The 20913-nt window shown below is 41.7% G+C and overlaps 3 protein-coding genes across 3 annotated transcripts in view; 2 read left to right on the top strand and 1 right to left on the bottom strand.

Moving 5' to 3' along the window:
* Positions 1 to 10450, top strand: part of LOC128745796 (uncharacterized) — a 46833-nt gene extending 36383 nt beyond the window's left edge. The window contains exon 4 of the mRNA XM_053842871.1: positions 10383 to 10450. Within this exon, the coding sequence (XP_053698846.1) occupies positions 10383 to 10450 (68 nt within the window). The remainder of the gene's footprint in view (positions 1 to 10382) is intronic.
* A 1267-nt stretch (positions 10451 to 11717) lies between these two features.
* Positions 11718 to 18176, top strand: LOC128736693 (uncharacterized). Its single transcript, XM_053831184.1, has 3 exons — positions 11718 to 11729; positions 11933 to 17230; positions 17970 to 18176. The coding sequence occupies exon 2, from the start codon at positions 11962 to 11964 to the stop codon at positions 17197 to 17199; it is 5238 nt and encodes a 1745-aa protein (XP_053687159.1). The 5' UTR covers positions 11718 to 11729; positions 11933 to 11961; the 3' UTR covers positions 17200 to 17230; positions 17970 to 18176.
* On the bottom strand, positions 18129 to 19569 carry LOC128736703 (RNA-binding protein 34-like). The gene is made up of 3 exons (XM_053831194.1): positions 19087 to 19569; positions 18709 to 19029; positions 18129 to 18652 (listed from the first exon to the last, which is right to left on the bottom strand). The coding sequence occupies exons 1-3, from the start codon at positions 19472 to 19474 to the stop codon at positions 18198 to 18200; spliced, it is 1164 nt and encodes a 387-aa protein (XP_053687169.1). The 5' UTR covers positions 19475 to 19569; the 3' UTR covers positions 18129 to 18197.
* Between the last annotated feature and the right edge of the window lie 1344 nt (positions 19570 to 20913).

Below are 20913 nucleotides of genomic sequence, written 5' to 3'. Positions count from 1 at the left end.
AACATATATACTTACTATAATTTTTATTTGCCTGCATTTTATTTAAAACTATTGAAATTTTATTACACAATTGTTGCAGCCGAAAGAAAGGCAATTTATTTGGTAGCAAATTGTGTAATAGGCTTCAAATCTGTAGATATTAATTACATTACATTTTATCATCGTTTGTATAATAGTTGCTTACTTTTTAGTGTCCTTTATGCCTGTCGGGCTGCTCTAGCACGTTACTGCGCGCTGCACGTGGTGCACTGTATTCTAGGTTAGGCATGGATATTAGAATAGGTAAGTGTAAGCAATAGGCTAGTATTAATATTAAGCTTTACCTGGATAAGAAACTAGTTTTAAGTATAATCTAATCTAGTTTAGTTTCTCTTTAGTTTTAACTAGGGTTTGGGTGGGTATTTCCAGCCCATTAAGCGGTAGCCTGAACAATATTCAGGAACTACGTTGAAACGATATTTATTCGAGACAAGATTTTTAAACCAGCTGATAGAATAATATTTACTGAATATCGGCGTGTATTTTGGTCTTAATAAACTTACTTATGTGTCCATTGTCCATGTCCGCCGGTCCGGCAGAACAAAGGGATGAAATCAGAGATCTCCACTGCTGACGGTTACCCGCCATGGCTTTTACCTGTCGCCAGGACAGGTTCTCGTCTACAGCCCGGATGTCGTTGGCTAAGCTCCGTCTCCATGAGCCTCTGGGTCTGCCTCTTCTACGCTGTCCTTGTGGATTCCAGTCGAGTGTTGCTCTGCAAACCTCGTTCGCTCCTTTCCTCAAGGTGTGTCCGATCCACTTCCACCTACGCTCACGAATTTCTGTGGCTATCGGCCGTTGATGACACCGACGATGGAGTTCCTCATTGGATATCCAATTATCAGGCCACCAGGCACGAATAATATATCGCAGGCACCGGTTAATGAATACCTGCAGTTTTTGCGTTGTCTCCGCTGAGACGCACCACGTTTCGCAGGCATACAGCAGTACGGATTTAACGTTTGAATTAAAGATTCGGGTTTTCGTATGTAGAGTGATCTGGTTTGAGCGCCAAATGTTTCGCAGACCTGCAAAGGCACCCCTGGCCTTCCTGATCCGTGTGGTTATATCAGTCTTGGTACCACCATCGGGCGTTGTTTGGCTACCAAGATATTGAAAGACGGCTACCTGCTCAACTTGTTGTTCCGCTACTGTAAAGTTGGTGGAATTGTCAGTGTTCACTACCATAGACTTAGTTTTCGCTACATTGACTGTGAGACCTGCTGCCTGGGAGCTCTCGGAGAGGTCGTCTAACTTGCTCTGCATATCGTTTCGGCGTTGTGCGAGCAAGACAATGTCATCGGCTAGGTCGAGGTCATTTAGCTGCTCCATCGTTAGAGGATTCCAAGGCAATCCTCGATTTGGTCTACTGTCAATTGCTCCAACTAATATCTCATCCATAACGATGAGAAACAGAAGCGGTGATAAAATGCAGCCATGTCTCACGCCAGCACCCAGGTAACCAATAAGCATTAAAATAAGCAGTAAATCAGTCGTTTATTAGCATCCCTGGCGTTTTATACTGCAGGTTGTTGTTTATCAGCTTTTTGACTGCATAACTGTTGTAAATTGGCATCCACAATTCTATTTAAATTCTTCTTGTTGGAAACTAGCTGCAAATAAGCATTGTCAGCACTATAAGAGGGCTAGCAGTAAAGTAGCCGCATATTTTGCCAAAATAGCATTTAAGTAGCATTTATGGCAACTTAAATGCTTATTGGTTTGCTTTTAAATTGCATTGGAAATGCTTATTGGTTACCTGGGCAGTAACCCTTATGGGGTCGGACAAGACGCCGTCGTGCAAAACCTTGCACGAGAACGCCTCGTACTGAGCCTCGATGAGATGGACTAGCTTATCTGGAACTCCTCTACGCCTAAGTGCGCCCCAGATGTTTTCGTGATTGAGTCGGTCGAACGTCTTTTCGAAGTCAACGAACATCAGCAGAAGAGAGTCCTGGAATTCGTTGATCTGCTTCAGTATAATGCGGAGCGTTGTGATATGGTCTACACATGATCGGCCAGCACGGAATCCAGCTTGCTGCCGCCGGAGAGTAGCGTCGATCTTCTCCTGGATCCGGTTGAGGATTACCTTACAGAGTACTTTGAGAGTAATACAGAGCAACGTGATGCCACGCCAGTTACCGCATTCCGTTAGGTCTCCTTTCTTAGGGACTTTGACCAATATGCCCTGCATCCAGTCCACCGGAAAAGTTGCGGTTTCCCAAATATTGCTGAAAAGCTGATGCATCATCTGGGCTGACAAAGATGGGTCAGCTTTGAGCATTTCGGCTGAAATACGATCGATCCCTGGCGCTCTATTGGATTTCATACTCTTGATGGCTGCTACAATTTCATCCAGCGATGGCGCCTCCGAGTTCACGCGATTTATTCGACGAACTGTAGGCGTCGTACGCTGCTGGTTTTGTTGGTCTCTGACATTTGAAACTCGGAAGAGTTGTTCAAAATGTTCAGTCCATCGCTTAAGCTGTTCTGTACGGTCAGTCAATAGCTGACCAGCTTTGTCCTTTAGCGGCATCTTTGTATTCATCCTGGCACCACTAAGGCGGCGAGAAATATCGTACAACAAACGGATATCACCATTGGCGGCGGCGGTTTCTCCTTGTTCGGCTAGGGAGGTAGTCCAGGCTCTCTTGTCCCGCCTACAAGCACGTTTAACAGCCCTCTCCAGTTCGGCGTATCGTTGACGGGCAGCTGTCTTAGCCGATCTGGTCCGCGCTCGCTCAATGCCGGCTTTCGCCTCTCTCCGCTCGTCGATCTTCCTCCAAGTTTCATCCGAAATCCACTCCCTCCGCCCACTGCGCGCTTTGCCGAGGGTTTCATCACTGGTCGTGATGAAGGCGTTCTTGATGCCGGTCCATTGCTCTTCGACGGTTCCACCAGATGACAACTCCGAGGCTCGAGATTCAAGTTGTTCAACAAAGGCCCTTTTCACCTCAGGATTCTCCAATCGGCGGACGTCGTAGCGGCACCCAACTTTCTCCTCCCGTCGTTGGACACGTGCGACGCGCAGACGTATCTCAGCGATAACAAGATGATGGTCGGATGCAATGTCAGCGCTGCGTTTGTTGCGTACATCAAGAAGGCTCCTTCTCCATTTCCGGCTGATGCAGATGTGGTCGATTTGGTTTTCTGTTCGGCCGTCGCGGGAAACCCACGTGACTTTATGTACTGGTCTATAGGGGAAGAGCGATCCACCAATGACCATGTCGTTATTACCACAGAATTCTGTAAACAGCTCCCCGTTTTCGCTCATCTCTCCTAGGCCATGGCGTCCCATGACGCGTTCAAGGTCCGCGTTGTTTGAACCAATCTTCGCGTTGAAGTCGCCCATGTGAATTTGGATGTCCCCCTTCGGGATTTTCTCAACCACGCTGTTCAGCTGGCTGTAAAAGCTCTCTCCTGCAGGTCGGCAGCATCTGTTGGCGCATAGCACTGGATTGCCGTAAGGTTCCTAACCCGTGTTCTAAATCTGGCAACGATTATTCGCTCATTTATTGGTTCCCACTTCATCAGGGCCGCACGTGCCCCTGGGCTCAGTAGGAATCCAACTCCTCTTTCTCGAGTAGCATTTTCACCTCGTATGCCAGAGTAGAGCAAGACTTGCCCGGATGATGTCCTGTGTTCGCCAGTACCCGGCCAGCGGACCTCGCTCAGCCCCAGGATTTCAAGCTTCAGGCGGCTAGCTTCCCTTGCAAGTTGAGCCAGCTTGCCCTGCTGGGCAAGGGTCAGTATATTCCATGTTCCGATTCGTGTCCGTGTTTTCATGCTAAAGGTCGTTGCCAATAATCCGGAGATTTCTTCTTTCATTTTCATTAACTTTTTGTGTGTTCTGGTACAGTAGGCTGTTTACCTAAGGTCCTTATCCCGCTGATGGGGCTGCCATCATAATGTGGGCGGGAGCCACTGTGCCCCCTTTCCTGTTAGCATACGACAACCGAAGTTGCTTACCCCAGCCGGCACCTCGTGGAGGTAGGAATAGGAGTTAATGAACAGAGGTTATGGAATACACATGTTCACCCTTTGCCAGCCGGTCTTAATAAAACGCTACTGAATTTGAGTTATAGTCGCAAGAAATGATGAAGTCGCTGCGGCTAAATTGAGTCCATTTTCTATAGTGGTGTCCGTGTTTTTAAAATCCGACAGGCCGAAATAGCTAGCACAGTAATTAAATGCTTTTCAAAAACAGATCAAAAGAGACAAGAAAAGAGAGACCGATAAATAACTCCTCACTAAAGACCAAATCAAGGTGACGTCATCTGGCAGATACTGGCGCCCTTGTTTACAAACAGACCGCAGAGTCCAAAAAAGTTTCAGCTGTTAAACGGCAAGTTTGTTGTTTAAACAGCATTAGGACTAAATTTATAACACCATTGAGATTACTGACAGCTACCGTACGCACACTATGCCGCGTATACCGTGGACCCCCGTTCGTTTGACCGTTTTTAATCTGAACACTTTTTAATTTGAACCCCGTTGGTTTGCACGACGTGCAAATTAAAAATGGTTCAAACGTCATACTCAATATGACATCATTTGCTTATGCAGACAATGCACATAAACACGATTTATTTGTGCTGATCTCGCGTGTTTAATCTGTTTCAAATTGCGTTTTCCCAACGATAATGGTAGAAATCTGAACGGAGAATGAATATTCGCTGCTTGCAACTGCCAACTGAATCAAATCACCAAAACAATAACAAAGAGCAGGGCAGCCAGTTCACACAAGTTCCAGCATATTTAGGGTAGCCAGTTGTTCAAATTAAAAACTAACCCCGTTAGTTTGCATGAGGAATCGTTCAAACGAACGGGGGTCCACTGTACGTACACGCGATTTGTAGCTGCTGCTGTTGGTTTTTCCATGACGTTTTTCAAACTGGGGGAAAACAAACCACCAACACTACTGCAGATTAGCAAGCTCTATTATGCCTGTAAAATGTTAAAACACACGTTACATTCGCTATAAACGAAAAGGAAAATTTTCAAAAATGTAAACAAGTGCGCCAGTATCTGTCAATTGACGGTATGATGATTTGGTCTATTGCCTACATTCCGGGCTCACTGAAGATAATTAGTTTTGCAGTGACAACTGCTTGCTGCTAGCGCTAGTGTATCATTGAATCGGTCATATACACTAGCGCCAGTTGTCACTCAAATACCAGATATGTCAGCACATATATTGGTAGTAGTGTAAAGGCCCGCGCAGAATTGGTACTTTACGGTTGCGTTTGCGTTAATCTGACAGTTCTCCCATACAATTTGACAGATAATCTGTCAAATCTACGCAAACGCTACCATAAAGTACTAATTCTGCGCGGGCCTTAAGTAACGCACCATACGCTGGAATTAAAAACAAAATGCTGCTAATGGCTAGTGAATGAAAATTGATTTATATTTACATATCAGAGGGGAATTTTTGTGTTCTTCCGTGATAAAAAGAAGTAGAATTGTTCTGTGATAGCATATTCACAGCTGTTTAGTTTCTAGAATAAGTAAACGTGATCATAATTGTGTGTTTTCCAAACCATCATCAAGAGCGGATACGCGTAAGTGATTGCTGCTAGTGTTTTCAGCCTGGTTACGTGCTAGTGGAAAAACAGTGGTTTTGATGTTTTTTGAATAAAATTAAGCAAACTGCTTACATTTTTATGAAAATAGTTATAACACATTAAAGCCTATGAGTGCTACATTCGTTTCAGTATTGTTATATAGCGGCAAAGTTTTTATTTGGGAAAGTGTAGCCAAAAAAGGTAATGTATGCCGAAATTAGTACCGTGATGGGAATACCCTCCCGTACCCTAGTTATAAGTTCTAATTCACTTTAGTATAAGTTTAGTATAAGTTACATAAGTATCACTTGTAGCGTAAGTTTGAGCGTCTGCTCTCGATCACTAATGCACAGAAAAGAAATGATCAGCAGCCGGTTCGCCACACGCTGTCACTTTCTCGCCGCTCCGCTTTGCACGTCACTTTGACGCTCCGCTTTGACACGTCGCTACGTCGCCGCTTGGGCTCCCTTCGGAAATGGGTTACCTCGGGTGACCAGGTGACCGCTCCCTGCGGTGACAGTCTCCCCCGGGTGTAGTCCGCAGATCTCCGGGTCTTCACGTCTTCCTTTAACCTCAAGCAACGCCAGCCTGGAGACTGGTCGCACCGCGATCTTGTTCGCGATTTTAACAAGAGTTTGTCTATTCGTCCATCCTGCGAATTCTGAATCATGCGAGTGACTTGACCCCGTTTCCTGCCGGTCCAGTGACTCGACTCGGTAATCATCCGCAAGATTCCCTGCTTAAGCGTTCGTGGCTTATCGAACCATGAATGCTCGGATTCCAACGGCGAGTACATCGGTGGCCTCAGTTTTATGATTCCTTCAGCCTGCACGACCAATAATGTCTGCAATCCGTCATTAAGGAGACATCGAAAGTGGCTCAAGTTATTGTATTAGAGTGACAAACACTGTACTGTACATCTCATGTGTTCGTTGAAAACCTAAACGTTTATTTGAATGTTGCATCAGTATTAGTAATATATGTCAAATAGTAGAGTTTGCAAATGTAAACACAACTGATCCGCAGCCAACCGCACCGATTACGAACGTCCCGAAATATGGTTTGTTTTCTTTATCCAGACATTCCGATTCATTTAAGATTTCCAGCAGCAACTGAGTTATGCATAGGATCAATAGGATAGTTAATTAATCCGTTTGCATTGAAGACCAGTTCCGTGTGTTTACTTTACTCAAAGCGTATCTATGCGGCAAAAGCTGAAAGCTCTTTAAAAGCTCATTGATGTGGCGAAACTTTGAGTCCGTGGTGCTGTTTTTTCGGAAATCGCTAGTGCAACGAAATATGTGCGTAACCAAATATCTATTAACTAATTCCAGATTATACGTTTTATGAACACGTAATAATCTATATGATCAGTTGAATTTATTTTCCATTAGATATTATGTTTTGCTGAGCGTTTGTTGATATATAGCGGATCGATAAATGAAATGACAAGTTTTAGGAAATTATAACAGCACTGGAAGCACTGATTATGTGGCGAAAGCGTGCTCTGCCAATACAGATGCATTTTTAAGGCACAAAACAATACTTGCATCAAACGGTAGCCATTTATCCTGCCATCTTTGAGCCATTTTCGGTTTCCCCTTAAACTTCTCTTCACAATGCTCTTTACCTATGACTGTCTTAGCTGATTGTATTGGCTGTTCCCATGGTCCATTGGTAACTGCTTCGGGTAGTTTCTGGTCTATCTGGTGGTTCTTCGATGCACGTGAGTTCTCCTTACAGGTGCATTTACACACATGAAAGTTGTATGATTCACGTCTGTCGTTTTCCCCTGGTCTATAAACACACCAGCCAAGCCTAGTTTCCACTGCTACTAGACCGGTCCCATTACCTTCTTTAACTTGTAACGGTAGCGCTAAACGTAAGTTGTCGATGCCGATCAGTATTCGCGGTTTAACGTTTTGATAGCTTTGAATAGGTATACCCCGCAGATGGGCGTATTGCTTCGCTGCTTCTTGCGCGTGAAAGCTTTGGCTGGGAAGACTTAGGTTTTTCACTGTCCTGGCATCTACCAGTTTGTATTGTTTCTCGTTCCGCATTCCGCTAACCCCTAGAGAAATGTGCTGAGAATCGTTTTCCATGCGTGTTGCATTGCCTGTCAACCTGAGACAGAGAGGCTGAGAGCTACCGTTTACGCCTAGCGATGCTGCCAAATCACTTTCTACTAGCGTCAGGTCTGATCCTTCATCAAGGAAGGCGAACGTGTTAATCGAGCGACGGGTCCCATGAAGGGTCACCGGAATAATACGAAACAGCGTTGACGAGCTTACAAGTCGATGAGTATGAATGTCCGCGATCTGTGTCGATGGTGGCCCTGCCGGAGAAAGTAAGAGTGTATGATGGCGGAACCGACAACTTGCAATGTCGCACAAATTTCGCTTCCGACAAGCCCTGCGGCCGTGATGGTATAAACAATTTTTGCAAAGTCCCAGCGCCCGAGCACTTCTCCAACGATCGTCCACGGTCAGGGTTTTGAAACTAACGCAATCCTGTACTCGATGCTCAGGCTTATTGCAGTACTCACAATTGTAATATGCTGTACTGCACAATTGTAATATGCTGCACTGCTGTAATATCTCTACTCACAGCATAGTTCTCTACTCTATGGGAATTAACAAAGCCTCTATCTTTTGGATAGTCACGGGCGCTGTTCTGCCTGCGCTCCGCATCAATGCTCACCACACTAGATGCGTCCTGCACAACCGACGCCATGTAATCACCAAATGTTTTCAAATCGACGTATTGAAATCTTCGTTTGTATCCTGCCCACAACATTTTTTCATCCGCGGGTAACTTTCCAATCAGTTCCTGCAGAAGTGAAGGGTTTGACAAGTGAGCGTATTCATTCGCTGCTACTATGTGGTCGCATAAGGCTTGCACCGCCATACCGTAATCGATCAGTCCTTCTAGCCGATCCGACCTTGGAGCTGGCATTTCGCGCACTTTGCGAAGAAAGGCATTCAGTAATTCCGGACGCCCGTACCGCATGCGTAATGTTTCAAGCACCTGAGGGACCGCTGCTGGTAAAACTAATCTATTGCGTACCGCTTCAAATGCTGGACCCGATAAGCACCGCTGCAACCGTAGCATATTTTCAAAAACCACACGCTTTCGTTGTATAGTCGAAGCACGAGATAAATATTGGCCAGTCGGCCGGGTCACCGCAGAATCGCGGTAAATCTTTAGCCAGGGACTGCCTTGCAGCTAGTTGTTGCGTAGGGAGGCCTGGATGCAATGGGAAATTCTCTTGGTTTCTGTTTACATTAGGCGACAGACGACGGGGCTGAGACACTTCATTAAACCCAAACGTGTGCGCGGGGTTATTTTGCGTTTGTTTAATGATCGCGCTTTGTTTAATGATCGCGCTTTGTTGAGTTCGAGCGTTCAATAAATTTGGGTTATTCGTTTCACCCGGGCGCGCGTATTGGTGTCGCGACTGCTCGCGGGAATCATATTCCAAGCATGCGTCAACTCGCAATTGTTCACGGACAGAATTATAAATGGTCGTGGGACAATAATCTGACGTATGTTTCTTCGATGCTTCCATACAATTCGAGGCATGACGCTTACCTGACGGTTCCGATTGAGTTTTACACCTATCAACAGGTTGAATCAACTCACTTACCGACCTCAGACCGGCTTTTCGTCTTACCGGATTCCCGAAAGATTGGTGGTTATCAGCTACTGCTGGCGAATTACACTCGAGCGGGTACCGATTTTCGGTCCGGCTCGCATTGGGAATGGCACCGGTAGACTTCTTTTGGATCAGTTGGCTAGCTTCTGGCACGTGCGTATCCTCTAGACGGGGTGAACCGGAAGCTTCCGGTCGTCGAGTCAATCCACTCGCACTAGCACCGAACTGGAACGTTTCCAAAAGCTTGCGGCAATATTTCAATTGTGTCTGCAACGCTGATAGCTGGTCTTCCGTTGGTCGCACCTGCGCTTCACATTGCTCAACTCGATTCTTGAGCTCAAGAAGGGCTCCCTGGGGGTTATTCGCACTCCGCTGGGGCCTCAAGGCGGATTGTTCTAGCACTGCTATTGGAATCGATACCATCGACGATATGGTTAATCCAGACACGTTTGCTGGCGGCGCTGAGCGACGATCAGCTTTTGAGGTGTGTATTCGTTGAGGAGTCGAAAGGTGCATTTCGGACGCAGACGATAACGATGCGGCTGGAGATTCGTTGCCGCTACGCGCTATAGCACCACTATGATGAACGCGCGATTCATTTTCTCCCATCGCACTATCTATTAGTTGCTGCTGCTCCTCGTGAGGACGCCGGTGCAGCTCGCGTTCAATGCTGTCCCGCTCTAGTCTTTGCCGCTCGACGAGTTGCCCCAAACTAGCGGACAGTGCTGATGGCGAACTAGATGCACTGTGTTCGCTCCGCGCTAGTGCCTCACCACAATCGTTATTCTGTCCGTCGGCACAATTAGCACACATCCACGATCGATCTGCCACGGTGTCATTAACTGCAGCGCATGTAAAATGTTGCCAACTATCGCAACGGTCACATTGGACCATGTCTTCCACATTGTCCGGACGTTGGCATAGTCGGCAATTGTACTCCTTTGCCGGTCCCGGTCCTGTTTCAGATGCCACCATCGTTGGAGTTAAAAAATTTGAAGAATGTTGCAGCCGAAAGGAAAGGCAATTTATTTGGTAGCAAATTGTGTAATAGGCTTCAAATCTGTAGATATTAATTACATTACATTTTATCATCGTTTGTATAATAGTTGCTTACTTTTTAGTGTCCTTTATGCTTGTCGGGCTGCTCTGGCACGTTACTGCGCGCTGCACGTGGTGCACTGTATTCTAGGTTAGGCATGGATGTTAGAATAGGTAAGTGTAAGCAATAGGCTAGTATTAATATTAAGCTTTACCTGGATAAGAAACTAGTTTTAAGTATGATCTAATCTAGTTTAGTTTCACTTTAGTTTTAACTAGTTATAAGTTCTAATTCACTTTAGTATAAGTTACATAAGTATCACTTGTAGCGTAAGTTTGAGCGGCTGCTCTCGATCACTAATGCACAGAAAAAAAATGATCAGCAGCCGGTTCGCCACACGCTATCACTCTCTCGCCGCTCCGCTTTGCACGTCACTTTGACGCTCCGCTTTGACACGTCGCTACGTCGCCGCTTGGGCTCCCTTCGGGAATGGGTTAACTCGGGTGACCAGGTGACCGCTCCCTGCGGTGACAACAATAAATACTAAACAATAAGGACATTGATTCAGCATGCCTTGGATGAAATATTGTTATAATTTTGCCGAAAACCATTAAAATTACCTTAAACAATTAAGTAGAACACTTTCATGAATATATGAAGATAGAATTAACAAAAGGGCGACTGTCGCAAGCGTAAACAAACCGAATGAGGGTTGATTTTCCTATGCTAGCCCAGCAAAAAATAACTCTCACCCGCTTTGTTTACATTTGCGACATTCGCCCTTTTGTTAATTCTATCTAGATATCTGGATCTAAATTTTTCGGTTCCGCACAGGGGCTTGCGATGGGTGCCATGTTTTTGTTGCCAACATCTCAGCACATCTCGACAAGGTTGGCAGCAAATTTACCTGTAAGACGGGCGCTTTTCTTGCAATAGCGCCCTTCGTTAAGTCGATTGTCAAACACCGTTCGTTAAGATAGGGATAGCACCCCGCTGGTTCCGCATCTATAAACATAACCATACACACCTAAACTAAATCCGGATCTCAATTTACTTGTCCTAAGTACACATTTCATTTGCAACCACCAGTGCGCTAGCTAGTAAATAAGATTTCTAACCCGCTGCAGAAAATTTTATGTTAGCAATATTCATTTTACTGAGATTTAAATAAAAAATGTTTTGATTTGTATATCCATCCAGCGAAAAAAACTGATTATCATTTTCCTAGTTCGGACAGCTAAATGTAGGAGTCGCATGGACTTCATTAGTTTTGCGTTTATTCGCCTATTGGACCTTTCGAAAAGTGACGCGAGAATTGATGTTTTTAGTAAATAATATTTAGCGTGTGATGTTTTTGATATTCTCTATTCTCTTATTCTATCAATTTCGTATCAAACTGCAATTTTTGCTTTTTCAAAAAACGCGAAAAGTAAGCAATAAAGGTCTTTAAACAGAGTTAGTTTTTCTCTTTTAACAGTTTGGTTGATTGCCTGTACAGTCGACTAATATTGCAACAAATAAAATAAAATAAAAATGGTTTCAGTCAATTGCAAATTAACCGGTTTCGAGGGTTTTAAGTTATTGATCTTAACCTAAATTCTAATTTATGTATTCTTTTTTTTTTATTTTTAGATCATGCGGAAGAAGTTATCTACGACCACATGATAACATTTGGAAACATCAATTTTATTCTAAAAACTTCCACGGTTGCTTATATTGCCTTTGAGGAAACCACCGCGGTTAAAGTAAGCTGTCAATGCGATTATCTGGATAAATACCCGGTGACAATACGCCCAGTGCTGAATTGTGCAGATAACAGCACATCTATCGAGAACTGCATATTGGATCAGATAATTCAAAGTGATAATCCAGTAGAAGAAGAAGTTCAAATCAACACATTCATGCGATTGCTTGATATGGAAAATCTAGATGACTATATAGAAATAGATGATCCATCTAAAACTGCAAATTTGTCGGAGAAAGCATTACTGGAGATTGGCAATGAAGAAATTATTGCAGCAGAAGATGATTTGTTAGATTCGTCTGAAGAAGGGGCCGATGTTGATGCGATTGAAAAACAAGCATTAAATAAAAAGTATCATGGAAAAAGAAAACAACAAGCATTTGTAACGGTAGATGGGCAGACGGCACGACTCTTGAAGCTGAGCGGTAGAACTCTGGGGCTATCAAAATTACCACAGTTACAAATTGTAGTTCGAGATTGTAGAAATGAAAAATTGGGCTTATTACGCAATAAATTAGAGTTCCAGAAAACAATAAAAGATAATACATTCTTTCAGCAAGGAAAAATTATCAATCTGAAACATTGTGCAAATCATCAAACAAAAAATGATGTGAAGAAAGGATGTAACTCTGTATACATCGAAAAAACAGAACATGATGCACCAATTGCGAATTGCGAAACTTTAGTAAACCCAGTTATGTTAGAACCCATATCCAGAATCAAAGAAATAAGCAACAAAAATTTTAAAAATATGACAGATGCAGAACACAATAGTGGTCGAGTAGAGTTATGTCAAGAATCCAAAAAAAAATCAAGAATTGTAAAGGATACCCCTTTGCAACGGAAAAATCTTGAAATAAAGCATCTCGATTTAATACCTTGCTCCGATGTTGTGAGCTCGAAATATAACAAGCGTGTTCCTTATGTAGGATTGGTTAAGCTTCAACAAAAAGAAATTGAAAAGCTGTCTAATTGTAAAACTTTCGATGATGCAAACAGCGCAGAATGGGAAGATAACTACTTAAAAAATGTGGGCAATAGAAGAGAAGCAGTAAAAGAGAAAGAAGAAGTACATAATAAAATGAAGCAACTAGATTTTAAAACTGAACGTAAAAAATATTCTGGACCATCAACAATTCCAGCGATCACAAGAAATGACTGTTTTCCTGAAATGGTATCTGACCAACTTGAAAACGATTGTGTTTGTGAACATACCACAAAAAATGCTCTGCTAGACGCAGTTAGAAGCGAAGACATTAATGATGTAAGCAAAGAATCAAATTATATGAAGACAGGGACAGATACTATTAAACATAAAGAAAATATGTGTAATGTTTCAAGCATCACTATCACTGAATCTGTTCCTGACATTTGGGATACGGTAGAAATTGGACCAGACCTGTCTGCAAACAGTATTCAATCAGATGAAGAAGGTCCTTTGGTTATCGATCTTCCTGCAGAACAGACAAAACATGATCTGGAAAAACCTCAAGGTAAAGCAAATCAGTCTTTTGTATTCGTCGATTCGAAAAGTGCTGCTTTACTGAGCAAACTCTTGCGACATGATAATCGACTATATCTTGCAGACTTACCTTGCTTGAAAATCAAAGTTAAGCGCTTGCTTGTATCCGAATATAAGTACATCAAATGTAATGAGATTACTCGGAAGTCGAAACCATTATCAAATAGAGTATCTGTTTCTACGTCAGTTAAAAAAAGGGAAATGGTTCAAGATAGACCTCGGAAAACCGATTTAGAAAAAATAGATAACAAATTTCTTCCAGCAGGATCAAAACTTAAAGCACAGGCGAAGGCTAAATATAGACCAGAAAACTCAAACAAAAATAAGCATGTTCCGGTTCCACAGCTTCCTATCGAATTAAAAGCACATCTCAATACAAGTTTCAAAATACCCAAAAAACACGTCACAGTAAAACCACAATCAATTGAGCGGAATCCCAGTGAACTGAATTGTTTACATAAAGATCAAACAGAGGCCTATCGAAAACGCTTCCAGAAGGAACGAAGACAGTGGGAAGACCGATCGAAAAAACCAGGTCCATGTGAGAAGAAACTAAAACGCGTGGAACATAACACAGATTCAGCTGCTCCGGACTATTCAAATTTGTTTTACGAGAACTGCGATTCTCAGAATAAAGCGAGGTTTTCTCATAACGTGAAGTCAGACGCGTTGTGTAATCAGTTTCCTCCAAAAGCTCCTGCTTATGAGGATATTTGGGATATACCCACTGTGAGGTCTAAAGTATGTACCAATGAGTCGATTGATCTTCTGTCGGTTTCCGGTCCTCGCAACACTTTATTGGATTCCAATGAGACAGACGTTATGAGCTGGGGCAATGATAAAAAAATGCGAATCAATTCAGAAGCGAATTCCTCTGCAGAAAACAGGACTAATAACAAACATTACGAGGCAAGAAATGCGATAAATTCAGATAGATTTCACTCGTCAACTAGTTTAAGCAAACAACATAAAACTCTTGACGACGGAGAATCTTGGTCACCGGAAGCAAATCTAACGATTGATCAAGAGAGAACACAAACAAAGTTCAACTTAGAACCAGAGTGTCAACCAGTACGCCGAGTTCCTGAGGATATTCAATATAATCCCAATACCACGATGGATGTAACCGATATGTGGGATTCAGAGTCACCACCAAGTCAACAACAGATATCACCAAGGGCAAAAATTACTGATGCTAAACATCTTACTGGTGAAATGTGGGATGAAGAGATGCACTATGAAAATATTCCGAAAAAAAGTGAGCGACATCTAATGCAAAACGAATTCTGTGGAAAAACATCTCCTATAATGCGGAATAAAGAAGCTCCAAAACAGCACATCCAATCTCAAGATCGATATAGAAAATCGCCTGTTAGATCATCAGTACACACGGGTCGTAGTCGTTCCCCACACTTTGATAGACGGCAACACAGTGTCGATAGATCTCTACATAGCCGATCCCCTGTTTGGCGCAGAGACAGTTCTTTTAACAACAGACGAAGTCGTTCACGGTCACCACGAAATGATAACAGATCACCTATTCAACAACAATGGAAAAATAATGATCGCTCACGAAATCAACGACCCACTTGGAGTCATTCTAATTCAAGATCTAGAGATCGATCACCTCTGAACAGCAGACACAGTATAAATCGTGCGCCTCTGAGGGAAGGACGCAGTGATGGCCGATTGAAATCAGATGATAGACGCAGTGATCGTTCATCTATAGCTCGAAATTCACCATCGTTTAAAGATGAATACAATCGTAACTTAGAACGAATCATGCCCCCTCAAAATAGACAACACTCACCTGCTTGGGATAGTCCACGACGTACAGCGTCATCTTCACATCGACAGTCATTTTCTTACGCTTCTCCGGAAACACGATATTCCCCTCAAAATAGACAAAACTCACCTGATTCCTGTTGGGATAGTCCACAACGGACAACGCCAATTTCATACCAACAGTCATGGTCCTACGGCTCTCCGAAAACAAGTTGTTCACCTTCTGAACGCCAGAACTTGCATCAAACGTCTGAATGGGAATGTTTATGGGATGACGATACATTGAATAGTAGTGCAACGAAAAAACCTTATGCATCGTCACCTTTATTAGAACGCGAAAGTTCCGTTTCGAAATATATTACTGCATCGATTCAAAAAAACGAAAATCAGTCTGGGATTAGTCAGCATGAGTTAGATTGTGCTGCATATAGCCCATCTAATGCTTGGGATGCTATCAGTTCGGACGAAGACGGTGATTTTACTACATCCAGAGTAAGTCGGAATATTAAATCGGAAACAATACCACTGCTCTTGCCAAAAACTGCGAAATCAGCTCAAATTGCGGTAGAAAGTTGTACATCAGAATCAACATTTTCAGAACATTCGAAAGATCCCGAAGCAATGCCATCGTTTGATTGTAATTTTAACAGAAAAGGTGAGAGCAAACCATCTCTCGTTGCTAATCAAAACGAAGTGATGAAAGAATCTAGTGAGCTGGAAGTTACACCAGAAAATTCGGAATCAGTATATCTACAATCAGTAACTCTACAGGGAGAGGATTCGTCGAAGACGAAAAATGTTCTAGAACATTTAAAACAACGAGCGGAAAGACTCAAACAACTGGAAGAAATGAAGCTTGCCAGACAGAAATTATTGGCCCAAATTAAACTGAAGAATGACAAAGTTTTGCATATTGAGCCAAATATCACTGACGACATGATACCTTCAAACAAAAGTGTACAAATCTCGAATGTAGTACAAGAAAAAAATAGTGGTATAAAAACGATCGTAGAAGAAACTACAGTGGCGTCCAGTCCGATAGCTCCAACACTATTATTTGAAACAGCTGGTACCCTTCTAAGCCATCTCGATTCAATGCTAAGCCGACCGGCACCTAAAGTTTCTTCGGCACTCAGTATCCCAAGTACTCCTACAGTGTCTTCTGGACAAATGCCCTCTATTCCACCGTTACCCAGGGAAGCACCGCCACCACCTCCACCGGCTGACCCACTAGAAAATGTACTGGAACGACCCAACTGCATGCTACCTGCTACTCAATGGCATACACCCGATAAACGTTCTATATCAATTCCAAATATCAATTTAAGCCTACCGCCACCCCATGTGAATCCATTGCTAAATTTACAAAATACGCAACAGACTCAATTCGTCAGTACCAGTAGTAACTGGCAACCACATTCTCAACCTAACAATGTGTGGAATAATTTTCGTGATACTGATGGCTTTTCAGCTCCACGTAGATCCAATTTTGATAACAGGTTACAAGAAGAATTAATTCAGCTTCGTCCGCCAGAAGAGATTCGGCAAAACAAATTCAACCCTCGACAGCGACGCTATACACAAGAACAAGGAACAATACGAGATCCACGGCAAAATACCGAAGACAGTGGTCTTGGTATTTATTCTCGCCATAATAACAGTCATAATTTTAACAGAAACAGTCAATTTCAACGGTTTGGGACGCATCAATCGAATAAGCGATTCCAGCAAAACAACTTCAATAGAAATATGTCACAATTTTCGGGAAGTAACTTTCGACGCAACAACTTTCGAAATTTTGAAGAGGACTGTTCTAACATGAATGTTCCTGGTCAGTGGTTCGATTGAATTTAACTAACGAATTAATAGAATTGACCAGGTGAGTTGAAATATTTTATGTCGTTCAAAGGGAAATCATGTCAATTCGTATGACTATTAAAGAAATAGTGTTAATTGGGAAATTATTGTAAAACTCAACAATTGTTAAGCTAACAAAAATAAAAAAACATCTCCATGCATTACTGTGTGGCTTTTTACGTGGTTTCACACGAATTCACGCGACTTTTCTTATGCGAATTTTAGGGTTATATGTTTTTACGCTAATTTTGGAATTCACATAAAATTTTTATATAAATTTTGGTTTTATGCGATGTTTACGCCAACTTTAGATTCACGCGATATAGTTATAGAAGTCATTGACAAGAAAGGAAAAAACCTGGGGGTTTTGTTGAAGCTCTTACTTCACTTTTTGCGCTAACCGAAGAACTGACGACACTATTAACACGGGGCACAGCACCCAGCACGTATGGTTCTTATAAATAGCTGAAGCACTTTTAGTTTGTAGGGTTGAGAGTTGAGAGTGATGTGAAGACTGCTTTATATTGTTGATATTATTCCTATCTATAGTACAGTACAGCTTCAGCGGTGTCTCCAGCTTATGTTAAAATTTATTGTTATGTGGGAGACATCAATTTTGGACATATACGGCAAAATCAAATAAAAGTGTCCAAAATATTATGTGCAATACAATATCTTTAAAATTGGGTTATTGGCAATCCAACAAATAAATTTCAAATACTGCATCATAACCTAGCTAACATAAAATCTTTTTTTTTTAGATAATGGATATTTGTAGATGGATGTTCTTGTGAAGGAAGAATTTCTTGTGTATCACGCAAGTTGTACAGAATAAACAAATGATTTACATTTTCTCTCACATGTAGGCTTTTGTGCGAATATTTGCACGATGATAAGAAGTGAACTAGAAATGACTTAAATCGAGATAATACAATCCTTGTATTTCATTGTAAAAATATATAAACCATGTTATCCAATTTAGTGTGTTTTCATTTACCATTTACTCTATTGCCCGACAATTTTAAAGCTAGCAGTTTTTTCTTTCGTTCCGCTTTCGTTCTTAGTTTCTGCTTCGAACTTCCGTTGGCTTTCGTTAAATTTCCGTGAAAATTACTTAATGTATTCCTTTTGGTAAGTGTACGATCACTGTGTACGATGTTAACATTTTTAATAGATTCAATGGACTTTATATCACTATCCACACTAGCATTTTTCTTAACCAAATTGCCTTTTTTGTTTTTTCGAGTACTTTGTTTTTGATGATCGACCTTCATAATCCGTAATGGACGTCCGTTAAGCAATTGCTGATTAAGCTTTAGTGCTTTTGCTATAGAAACGCCTTTTTTAAAACATACGTAACCAATGTATTTGCCCGAAATCTGACGTACATATTCGATGTCGCCAACTGTACTAAAGAAATCGTATAATTCATTGTCAGTAGTGTCTACAACGGAAAGAATTTCAATATAAAACATCATACTATTACATTCATTTTCATACCACGGTGGATATTGCCAACGAAAACTGTTGAAGCATGATGTCCGATCTGTTTTTGTGATTGTAAAGACACTCTAAGATGATGGCCATCAAAAATATGTCCGTTCATGGCACACGCTGCTAGAGCTTCGTCCTTAGTTTGAAAGCGAATATAACAGTTTAAGGCTTTTGCTGTTTCGCGATCTTTTTTCTTTAACAGTACTTCACCGTCTAGCGTGCGAAATCGAATGGTCAATATTTTACCAAAAGATTTAAACATTTGTTTCAGCGTAGATTTCTTAGCGGTTTTAGGAAGATTACCTACGAAAACAGAATGTTCAGTACCTAAAACAAAACAAAATTGCCAACATATGAACGAAATCAATTATATAAAAAAAAAACCTTCAACACGTTTTTCCTGTCGATTTTCAACTGCATTATTTGATTTTGGTAACGAAACCTTAGTGCAACCGTCCACGTTCTTGGGTGACATAACTTCTTTATCTGCTTTCAATTCCGTACCGGCTTTGTTTTGCATCTCGGTATTGATTACAAGAGCCTTAGTTTTTCGAAAATTTTTCATCTTAGGAAGTATTCTAAACTGCTTCCTTTGCAATTCATCGCTTTTATTCAGAGAATGATTATTATGATTTTTACCGTCAGTAACAGCGAACATTAAGTCAGCTTTAGACTTATATTGTTTCGTAGGAATCACGTTAGATTTGTATGCATTTTTTTTTACTTTTTGTAGTAAATTTTCAGGAGCTCCTGTTTTATTTTGTTTTCCCATGCTATTATCTTATAGAAATTTGTTAAACGTATATTTACTGTATTTAAACCATTTCAACCTAAACTATTGCACGAGACAAATTCCGAGCTAGCCTCACTTCTACAGAGGTGAGAAAACGAACGTCAAATCTCAAATGCATTATATGCATATGAGATTTGCTGTGTAACCGTTTTTTCTGACGTTTCCGACGTTTCGATCCGAGTGACGGCTTTAAGCTGGAATCACACGGACCATCAGCGAACATCATCGTTCATCGGCAACGTCCCCATAAAAAGTTTGCCAGATGCCATTTTACGCGTCTACTCTGAAACAAAAACCATGGTATCTCGCACAATTTTGCAGAAAACGCATGCTTTTTGTAAGTACCATGAAAAAGCTATTCAAATTTACCATGATTCTTGTACAAGTAATATGTTTTCAGATAATTTTACCACCTTTCATGGTAATGTCTAGTAATTTTGTCTACGATTCTAGTATTTTTGTTATGTATCGGGGTAACGCCGAAAGTAACGCATAGTAGTTTTGATCAGAACACTGCTTAAGCTAAACAGAAATCTTTTCTGCAAAAATTCACTGGTGTGTCGTCTTAATTTTACCCTCTAAAATGGTAACAATTACCATGATTCTTGTTTCAATGTACCGACGAAATAGGGTGCTTAAGACATCAACCTACACTGAGAAAACTTTTCGTATAATTTCTATGTGTCCCACACATCCAGCTTTCCACGAGCGATAATGGCGGTTATTGATAGGGTTGCCAAGTGGCCGGTTTTTGGCCGGCCCAACCGGTTTTTCACTTGCAAAGCCGGTGGCCGGTCAATCCGGCAAAAAGGCCGGTTTTCCGACGTACGAAGCCGGATTTGTACTTTTTGCCTGGTTTGTTAAATTTTCTGATAAATTTATTAGCAATCCTGAACAGGGTTGCCACAAGCACAGATTATTCTGCGTTTAACAGATATTTGAAAGAAATCGCCTGCACAGAATCTGTATGCATAGAATACAGATTTTCGCCAAATTACACAGATTAAACAGATTTTTGAGCTTTTACATGAGAGTGAAAGAGACGGAAAATGACTCTATCTCTTTCACTCTTATTGTTGTACATTGGACAGATTTTTGCACAGATATTTTTCCTCGCCGTACAGACTGCCAGATTTTTCCAACAAAAAACACAGAATTATATGTGGCATCCCTGATCCTGAACAGTGGATCATTGACGATAGCTAGTTTTGCAGTGATAATACCTTGTTTCTGGCGGTAATATACATTAAACTGTCCACCAGCGCCAGAAGCAGCTAGTTGTCACTCAAAAACTAGCTATCTTCAATAACTTACACGGGAAACTGTCAAGCGGCTCCCACTTTCTCTCTATGCCGGTTACATGCTACCGGCGACTGTAATGCACACATTACACATTACAGACAAATCCTCTGAAATGC

This window comes from Sabethes cyaneus, chromosome 1 (genome assembly GCF_943734655.1).
Source record: "Sabethes cyaneus chromosome 1, idSabCyanKW18_F2, whole genome shotgun sequence".
Classification (NCBI taxonomy): Eukaryota; Metazoa; Arthropoda; class Insecta; order Diptera; family Culicidae; genus Sabethes; species Sabethes cyaneus.
Note: the sequence above shows the minus strand (reverse complement) of the source record. Positions and strands in the feature narration are given on the sequence as shown.

Bases quoted from the DNA above. Each gene is read 5' to 3' on its own strand.
- LOC128736693 (XM_053831184.1), top strand. From the start codon at position 11,962: ATGATAACATTTGGAAACATCAATTTTATTCTAAAAACTTCCACGGTT.
- LOC128736703 (XM_053831194.1), bottom strand. From the start codon at position 19,474: ATGGGAAAACAAAATAAAACAGGAGCTCCTGAAAATTTACTACAAAAA. The intron at 19,030-19,086 runs GTTTTTTTTTTA...GTTTTGTTTTAG, and splicing joins ACAGGAAAAACGTGTTGAAG to GTACTGAACATTCTGTTTTC. The intron at 18,653-18,708 runs GTATGAAAATGA...TTTCCGTTGTAG, and splicing joins CGTTGGCAATATCCACCGTG to ACACTACTGACAATGAATTA.